Below are 9,224 nucleotides of genomic sequence, written 5' to 3' on the forward strand. Positions count from 1 at the left end.
GATTTATTAATCAGATGGAAAGCAGCCATCCTCTTTGGCTAGGGGCGGGAATGGACAATACCGGCTTCGACACCTGCTTCCTCCGGGGACAAAAGTGGGGGAGTGAAACACAGACATTCTCCACCATATTCCTGCTGCTTTGGTTTCTCCCTGGTTGGATGGCACACAGGTGATTTTTGTTGTTAGTTTTTTTTAATTGAGATCCAGTTGACATTATTTAGTTTCAGGTGTACAACATAATGATTTGATATTTACATATATTGCGAAATGATCGCCACAATAAATCTAGTTAACATCCATCACCACACACCGTTACAAATTTTTTTTTCTTGTGATGAGAACTTTTTTTTTCTTTTCTTTTGAGGAAGATTAGCCCTCAGCTAACATCTGCTGCCAATCCTCCTCTTTTCGCTGAGGAAGCCTAGCCCTGAGCTAACATCTGTGCCCATCTTCCTCTACTTTATACGTGGGACGCCTAGCACAGCATGGCTTGCCAAGCGGTGCCATGTCCACACCTGGGATCCGAACCAGCGAACCCCGGGCCGTCAAAGCGGAACGTGCGCACTTAACCACTGCGCCACCCAGGCCAGCCCCGTGATGAGAACTTTTAAGATCTATTCTCTTACCAATTTTCAAATATACAATTCAGTATTATTAATATAGTCCCCATGTGCACATCCCATGCGCCAGGACTCATTGATTTTATAACTGCAAGTTTACGCTTTTGGATCCCCCTTCATCCATTTCACTGACTCCCCCTTCCCTGATTTTTTTAAAATTCTGGTAAAATATACATAACATAAAATTTCCCATTCTAACCATTTTTAAGGTGTGTAGTTCAGCAGCATTAAGCACATTCATATTGCTGTGCAGCCATCCCCACCATCCATCTCCAGAACTTTCTCATCTTCCCAAACTGAAGCTCTGTCCCCACGAACACCAACTCCCCGTCCCCTCCCCCAGGCCCTGGCCCCACCGTCCGCCTTCCCGTGTCTACGGCTGTGACTCCTCTGGGGACCTCCTGGGAGCGAAATCAGACAGTATTTGTCCTTGTTCATCTGGCTTCTTGGACCTCGAATGTTTTCAAGATTCGTCCACCTTGTAGCGTGTTGGAGACTCATTCCTGGTTATAGCTGAATACGCCTCCGTCGTGTGGCTCTACGCTATTTCGTTTATTTATCTGTTGATGGACACTTGGGTTGTTTCCATCTTTTGCCAAGTTAATGGTTTTATTTATTTCTACACCTTTTTGAATGCCTGAAATATTTCATAATAAAACAACTCCACACAATAGGTCTCCATGTAGTGGGAAGGAAAGATCGCCAAGAAATATTGTTACAGGAAAAAGAAAATGGCACTTTCTCCACGCCTGGCTCTGTTCTAAGCTCTTTACATGTATTAACTCTTTTTTTTTTTTTTTTTTTGGCTGAGGAAAACTGGCCCTGAGCTAACATCCCCTGCCAATCTTCCTCTTTTTGCTTGTGGAAGATTGGCCCTGAGCTAACATCTGTGTCCATCTTCGTCTATTTTGTATGTGGGACGGCCACCACAGCACGGCTTGATGAGCAGCATGTAGATCTGCAGCCGGGATCCGAACCTGTGAACCCCAGGCCACTGAAGCATAGCGTGTGAACTTAAGCATTGCACCGCTGGGCCGGCCCCGTGTATTAACTCACTTCTCTGAGTTTGGGACTCTGCTTAGCCCCATTTTGCAGAAGAAGAAACTGAGGCACGGTGAGTTAGGGGAATGCCCAGGATCACACAGTGGCTAAGCTGGGATTTGAACCCAGACCTTCCGGCTCCAGGCCTTGTGTGTGTAACTCCCTTATGTCCTCTCGAGACCAGCATAGAATGTCCCGTCCGCAGCTCGTGGGAATTTTCTAGACGCCGTGTTCCCCAAAGGCGTGGAACTTCCTCGGATTCACTGGTGGACTCAAGACTGTTTTGGGGAGCGGGCCGACTGTCCCCTGAACCCTCCCCTTGGACAGGACACAAAGGGACTTTGTTTTTAGTTCGCCAGCTCCTGGCTTTTCCCTGGTCTGCCGGGAGTTCGGAGGGGCCCCTCCCTGCAGCCCTCCCGGGGGATCCCCCAGTTCTAACTTCCTCCTGAAAACCCGCTGGGGCAGGGTGGGCACTGTCCTGGTTTGCCCAGGCCTGTCCCAATTTTAACCCGGAAAGTCCCCGTCTGGGAACCCCCCTCTGTCCTGGGTAAACCCCATTGGTGGTGGGGTGACCCCAGCCTTCCTGTTGGGCCTGGACCCCGTCTGTGAGGGAGGAGTTCTAGAAGGAGGCCGAGGGCCCCAGGGCCACACGCCAGCCTTTCCAGTAGCCTCTGTGGTTGAAAGAAACTGAGAGCTCAGAGAATTCTGAGTCCGCAGCCCTGGGCCCAGCGTCCAGGCTGGGACAATGGGAGCTATTTCTGGAATTTGTTGTTATTCCTGGGCTTGTGATCACTGTTGCTGTTACTAGTCACCTCACTCGGTATTTCCTGTGGGTTTTTCCTCAGCTGGTGGAAACTGGGTCCCGGACCATCCAGCCCTCTGTGGTTCAGCCTCTGGGCCCAGCAGAGGCCGCCCCACCTCGCTGCTCTGGCTGTTGAGGAATCTGGCACCACCAGCTTCCTGCAGCCACACCCCTAGTGGCAGAGAGGAAGTTGAGGCCGAAGGCCATGGCCAGTGGGCAGGACAGCAGCTCAGGCCCAGATGGCTCCCTGGGCCGTTCCCTCACCAGGTTCTTAGGTGCCTACTGGATACCAGGCACGATTCCAGGTGCTGTGGACACAGTGGAGAACCACATAGACCCCTCACTATGGAACTGACATTCTAGAATGGAATCAGGCATTAAAATCAGGGCTCCAAGAAACTTCCAGGGAAATGTCAGGTTGTCATAAAGGCCACAAAGAAAAATAAGCAGGCGAAGGGACAGAGAGATGGAGTTGCTGATTCAGACTGAGGACCCTCTGGGGGAGTGGTGAGGGTTTCTACCTTGGCCTGGGTAGTTGGTTTTTGCTTCTGTTCTTTGTGGGGTTTTTTTTTTTTTTTTTTTGGGGTGAGGAAGATTGGCCCTGAGCTAATATCTGTTGCCCATCTTCCTCTTTTTTCTCCCCAAAGCCCCAATACATAGATGTATATTCTAGTTGTAAGTTCTTCTATATGGGATGCCCCCACACTATATCTTCGTGAGCGATGTGTAGGTCTGTGCCCAGGATCTGAACCAGTGAACCCTGGGCTACCAAAGCAGAGCACTCAAACTTAACTGCTGCACCACGGGGCCGGCCCCATAAAAGTTTTTTTTTTTTTTTTAAAGATTTTACTTTTTCCTTTTTCTCCCCAAAGCCCCCCGATACACAGCTGTATATTCTTCGTTGTGGGTCCTTCTAGTTGTGGCATGTGGGACGCTGCCTCAGCGTGGTTTGATGAGCAGTGCCATGTCCGCGCCCAGGATTCGAACCAACGAAACACTGGGCCGCCTGCAGCGGAGTGCGCGAACTCAACCACTCAGGCATGGGGCCAGCCCCTAAAAGTTTTTTTTTAACGCACAGTGAAGGAAAACTGTTTCTCTACTCACAGCTCTTCTGACACCCAATGTGTGGTTCCACACCAAGCAATTCTCCAATTTTCTGTGGACACTAACTTGGTGTCCTACAGTTCAATTCAGTTCTCACATTGACTACCCGGAGTTAGTGCAGACCCCAAAGGTTGAGGACTCGGTCCCACAAGACTGTCCCCCACTTCAGATGCCAATCTCAAGTCCCCGTTTGTCACCTCTATTTCTGACCGACCGCTCTGAATGGGGGGTTGCTATGACCCCCCTTCTCAGATTCAATAATTTGCTACAGAGGCTCCCAAAACTTACAGAAACATTTACCTAGGTCTCATTTATTTGTTTATTTTATTTTTTTATTTTTATTTTTATTTTTTTGAGATTTCCAAAACAACATATTTATTTTGAGATTTGAGAATAACGGGAAAACTAAGTAATGGGAATTGGACCCTCATCGGGGTCTTCTGGGAAATCGGAAGCACCGCCCTCTTCCGCAGCTCAATGCTTCTCCAGTTTAGCGATCAATTCTTTCGCTGGATTGAAGATGCCATTGGTTTGCTGGTCACAGACATAGCAGCGCGGGGTGGTGCGGAAATGCTGCAGTGCACAGCTCTCGCAGAAATAATGCCTGCACTTGGTGACAACTGGGTTTTGGAAGGTCTGGCAACAGATGGAACACTTGAATGGTATTTCCTCATCATCGCTGCCCACTTCATAGTTTTCGTCCTCATAGACACCATAGCGACCCTCATCAAGCTCACGTTCGATCTGCCACCCATGCTTGTAATCTGAACGATCATGGAGGAATTTGCAGCTGTCTCCGAAGCCGCAAAAGCCAGTCTCCTTGTAGTCCTTACAAATGTCGGGCTGGTAATCCCAGCGCACGGTGGCGCGTAGATGCTCGGGAGCTCGGATGGGGCCTTTCCTCACCATCCCGGAGGACGCATTGCCCATAGACGTATCCTTGGGCTTCATGTATTTCTGATAATTGTTGATTCCCCGATAGATCTTGTCATCTTCCTTGCCCCTCAGCTCCTCCTGGATCTTCTGGCTGCGCTCAAAGATGGCTTGTGCGTCGCGCTCCTTCTCTGCGTCTAGCGCGTAGACAGCAGTCGCCCCCATATCCTCTGGCCCCACGGGTTTCGCCGAGCGGGTGGACTTATAGACCACGCCGAGAGTCTCGGGCTCCTTCTCCTCCTCTTCCTCGCTGCTCAAGTCCCCGTAAGCCGCCTTCTGTTTACCACTGCCACGGGTCTTCCGCATCATCCGATTGTGGGTCGCCCTCTTTTCCGGGCGAACCACAGTGCTGCCTTCTTCGCTGCTGCTGCTGCTGCTGTCTCCGCGCTCTTGGTCGCGGACTGGGCGCTTTCTGCGACCTGCAGCCCCTTTCCGCCCAGGCTTTTTGAAGAGGAAGGTGCACGCCTGCTCTGTCATCTTTCCTGGAGAAAGTTGCTCTGCCATTTTGGAGTCCCGAGCTCCGAAACGGCTGCAGCGTGGTGGGTCGCGCGGGGCCTGTTCACGTCACTTCGCGGCGTGCGCGCGGCTGCGAGTCGGAGCAAAATAAGCCGCGGAAAGAGGACTGCGTACTTGTTTATTTTTTTTGAGGAAGATTAACCCTGAGGTATTATGTGCTGCCAATCCTCCTCTTTTTGCTGAGGAAGACTGACCCCGAGCTAACATCCGAGCCCATCTTCCTCTACTTTATATGTGGGACGCCTACCACAGCATGGCTTGACAAGTGGTGCCATGTCCACACCCGGGATCTGAACCCGCAAACCCCGGGCTGCCAAACGGAACTTGCGAACTTAACCGCTGCACCACCGGGCCAGCACCTCATCAGTTTATTCTAAAGGATGTGATAAAGGATACAGATGGACAGCCAGAGGAAGACGTACAGAAGGCGAGATGGCAAGGGTCCTGAGCACAAGGGCTTCTGTCCCCGTGGAGTTGGGCTGTGTCACCCCCAGGCACGTGGATGCGTTGACCGGCCTGAAAGTCTCCAGATCTTGTTCTTTGGGGTTTCTATGGAGGTTTCATTCCGCAGGCATGACTGACGGAACCATTGGCCACTGGGGATTGAACTCAAGCCCCACCCCTCTCGGTCCCCGGATGGAGGTGGGGGCCGACCATCCCTCTAATCCCCTGGTTGGTTCCTGGGGGCAACAGCCCGCCTCCGAGAGTCGCCTCATTAGCATAAACTCGTGCTTCGTTGACCAGGCTTATTATGAATTACAGAAGATGTTCCTCTCATCACTATCACTCGGAAAATTCCGAGAATTTTAGGAGCTCTGAGCCAGGAACCAGGGACTAGAGCCAAATAGTGTAACAAATCTTGCCCCTGTTACCCCTTTCACTCAGGTTTTTAGAAGCCCGGTTCCATGGGGCCCTGCCGGGTGGCACAGAGGTTAAGTTCCCACGTTCCACTTTGGCGGCCCCCAGTTAGCTGGTTCGGATCCCGGGTGTGGACATGGCACCGCTTGGCAAGCCATGCTGTGATGGCATCCCACATAGAAAGTAGAGGAAGATGGGCACGGATGTTAGCTCAGGGCCAGTCTTCCTCAGCAAAAAAGAGGAGGATTGGCAGCAGTTAGCTCAGGACTAATCTTCCTCAAAAACAAACAAACAAAAAAAGAAGCTCTGTTCCAGGAATCACCAAATATCTGTCTTATATATCCCGATAGCACACGTGGAAAGGCCAGGTCTTTCGGACAAGGGGTGTTATGGGTTCAAAGTTCTCAGACTCATCTGTCTGCCCAGTATTCCCATTCCTCCAGGACCCGCTCCTCCCCCGTCAGGGCCCTTATCTTAGCAGAAGAGGCTCTTGGGCTTGTGCGTTTCGACAGCCTTACAATTCTGTACCCCACACATCAGGCTGTGGGCACCGTCATCGACATCGGTGAAGATGAGATGGTGTCAAGGCCGGCACAAACTACTGAGCCCGTGTGTTCCCTCACACACAAGAATGTTCCCTTTGGCAACAAAATTGGAAGCCGCATAAAAGGCCGCCGCCAGGAGAATGGACAGTTAAGTTTCGAGCTCTTGTTCTGTCCAGTGGGAATATGATACGGCAGAGAAAAGGAGTGTTCTAGAGCCCCTTGCATCAGCGTGGATGGATCTCGTCTCAAGAATGTGTGTTGAGGAGGGCTGGCCCCGTGGCCGAGTGGTTAAGTTCGCGTGCTCCGCTGCAGACGGCCCAGTGTTTGTTGGTTTGAATCCTGGGCACGGACGTGGCACTGCTCATCAAACCTCGCTGAGGCAGCGTCCCACATGCCACAACTAGAAGGACCCACAACGAAGAATATACAACTATGTACCGGGGGGCTTTGGGGAGAAAAAGGAAAAAATAAAATCTTTAAAAAAAAAAAAAGAATGTATGTTGAATAAATAGCATTAAGTGGCAGTGTAACCTCGGGACCCCCGGACCAGTTCAGCTGACCCCATCTTATCAACAGTGTAAATCAGAGCAGTTTTCCAGGAACTGAGGAACTGCCCGTCTGGTTCAGGCTGGCTGAGGCCACCAACACATCAACTGGGCCTGTGTAAATGCCTGAGAAGTGACCCTTTTGATATCAAGGGGCTGTCACCCTTGACATCACCATTTTATGAACACGTGTCCTACGAAGGGCCACGGAGCTCGACCACGCTTGCGCAGACCATCAGTCGCCTCGCCTCTCTCACCTCCGATCATCTGTCTCCACACTTCAGACCGCTCTGCCCTTCGTCCCACAAATTCGGCCCCAGCCCTGGATGGGGGAGACAGACTGGAGAGCACGTGCCCCTGGCTCCTTGCCCATCGATCTAGCAATAAAGCTGATGCTGTAATAATTGGCTTTTTTAATGTGCATCAGGCAAGAGAACCCCAACTTTGTGCTGTAACAGCAGAAGGACATGTGCAGTATAATATATTTTTATAAAGTCAAAAAGGGCACAAAACAGTAATTTAGTGTTTGATGATCTAAGTCCAGTGAAGAGTTATAAAAATATCTGAGGAAGTGTATTCCAGGCAGACAGAGCAGCGGATGCAAAGGCCCTGAGGCCAGACTGTGTGTGGTGTGTTGGAGGAGCAGCAAGGAGGCCCATGTGGCAGAAGCACAGTGAGTGAGAGGGAGAGAGGGAGGTGCTGGGGCAGGTCATGCAGGGCGTGTGGGCCACAGAAAGAGGTTGGACTTTTCCTGAGTGAGGTGGGAGCCAAGGAGGGTTCTGAGCAGGTGAAGGACATGGCCTGACTCAGGCGCTTACAGGTGCACACCGGGCAATGCAGGGAGGTTCTCAAACAGGACAGAAGCTACTGCACTGGTCCAAGCATATGATCATGGAGACTGGATGGGGAGGTGTGAGAAGCAGGAATATTTCGCTGATGAACCAGAGTGGGGTGTGAGAGAAATGGGGAATTCAAGGAGGACCCTAAGATTTCTCTCCCTGAACTAACCAATATTTCCATTTTTCTCTTGAATCCTTCCAAAGGTGGGGTGAGCACCACAATAAAATACATTCTTTTTTCCTTCTTCTCCCCAACACCAGTACATAGTTGTATATTTTCGTTGTGGGTCCTTCTAGTTGTGGCATGTGGGACACTGCCTCAACATGGCCTGACGAGCAGTGCCATGTCCACGCTCAGGATCCAAACGCTCGAAACCCTGGGCCACTAAAGTGGAGCATGCAAACTTAACCACTCAGCCATGGGGTGGCCTCACAATATGTTCTTTTTATTCCTCTCTTTTATTATTTTTTTTTCTGCTTTATCTCCCCAAACCCCCCCTGTACACAGTTGTATATCTTAGTTGCAGTGGGATGTGGGATGCTGCCTCAACATGGCCTGATGAGCGGTGCCATGTCTGTGTCCAGGATCCGAACCCTGGGCCGCCGTAGTGGAGCACGCGAACTTAACCACTTGGCCACGGAGCCGGCCCCGCCTCTCTTTTATCATGAAATATATAGATACTTTGGAGATGTCTCCACACCAGTACAGAGCCCTTATTTTTTTTCCCAGCTGCATATTATCCCCTTGTCAGGATGAACACTGTTCACTCCCCAGGTCCCAGGGTCCTGGCACTCACTACCCACCAGGCGCCAGGATGAGTCTCTATCTGCAACTTCACCCTGAATCTGCACAGCTGCCCTGTGAGGAAGAGTTTGCTTTTCCCCTATTTTCTCAGACTCAGAGAGGAGCAGCCACAGCTGTTATGGCTCCAAGTCCAGAAAGAAACCTGGCTCTGCCCTTTTGTGCTTTGTGACCCGGGAAAGTCACTTGATCTCCGTTAAAGAAAAAATTATTTGGACGCTCGTTAAGACGGTAAGGAAGACTTTATTCAGGACTACCACAATGTGGAAGAGAGGGCTTGTCACCGCACTCAGTGGGTCCGTCTCTTGGTGAGTGCTGAGCCAAAAAGCATAACCGAGGCTGAAGTGGGTGAAGAAAGGTTTATTACTTGAACGAGCAATGGAGAACATGGGGGACAGCTCCTAAAGCAGTGCACCCCTCCCCCGCTGGAGGAGCCTTTATAGGCCAGAGTGCAGAGGATAAGTTACGACTGTGTAACAACTGGGCCCAATCAGGGAGCATGTGCATGCCCACATTACATAACAACTTCAATGTAACGTGCCATTACATGACAAGGTCAAGGAACATGTCATTACATAACGGGTCCAAGGTAGCCTTTGGACACTTAGAGCTGGAGTGA

General features: G+C 50.8%; 1 protein-coding gene across 2 annotated transcripts; it reads right to left on the reverse strand.

Annotated features, from left to right (window-relative positions):
- Positions 1 to 3,868: 3,868 nt before the first annotated feature.
- LOC100055218 (E3 ubiquitin-protein ligase RNF113A) lies at positions 3,869 to 5,627 on the reverse strand. 2 transcript variants are annotated; one of them, XM_014741571.3, is made up of 2 exons: positions 5,413 to 5,627; positions 3,869 to 5,129 (listed from the first exon to the last, which is right to left on the reverse strand). In XM_014741571.3, the coding sequence occupies exon 2, from the start codon at positions 5,002 to 5,004 to the stop codon at positions 4,042 to 4,044; it is 963 nt and encodes a 320-aa protein (XP_014597057.1). In that variant the 5' UTR covers positions 5,005 to 5,129; positions 5,413 to 5,627; the 3' UTR covers positions 3,869 to 4,041. The 2 variants fall into 2 exon arrangements, with proteins under 2 accessions (XP_014597057.1, XP_070129207.1); XM_070273106.1 differs by having other exon boundaries at positions 3,869 to 5,621.
- Positions 5,628 to 9,224: the final 3,597 nt, after the last annotated feature.

This window comes from Equus caballus, chromosome 7 (genome assembly GCF_041296265.1).
Source record: "Equus caballus isolate H_3958 breed thoroughbred chromosome 7, TB-T2T, whole genome shotgun sequence".
In the NCBI taxonomy this organism is placed as follows: Eukaryota; Metazoa; Chordata; class Mammalia; order Perissodactyla; family Equidae; genus Equus; species Equus caballus.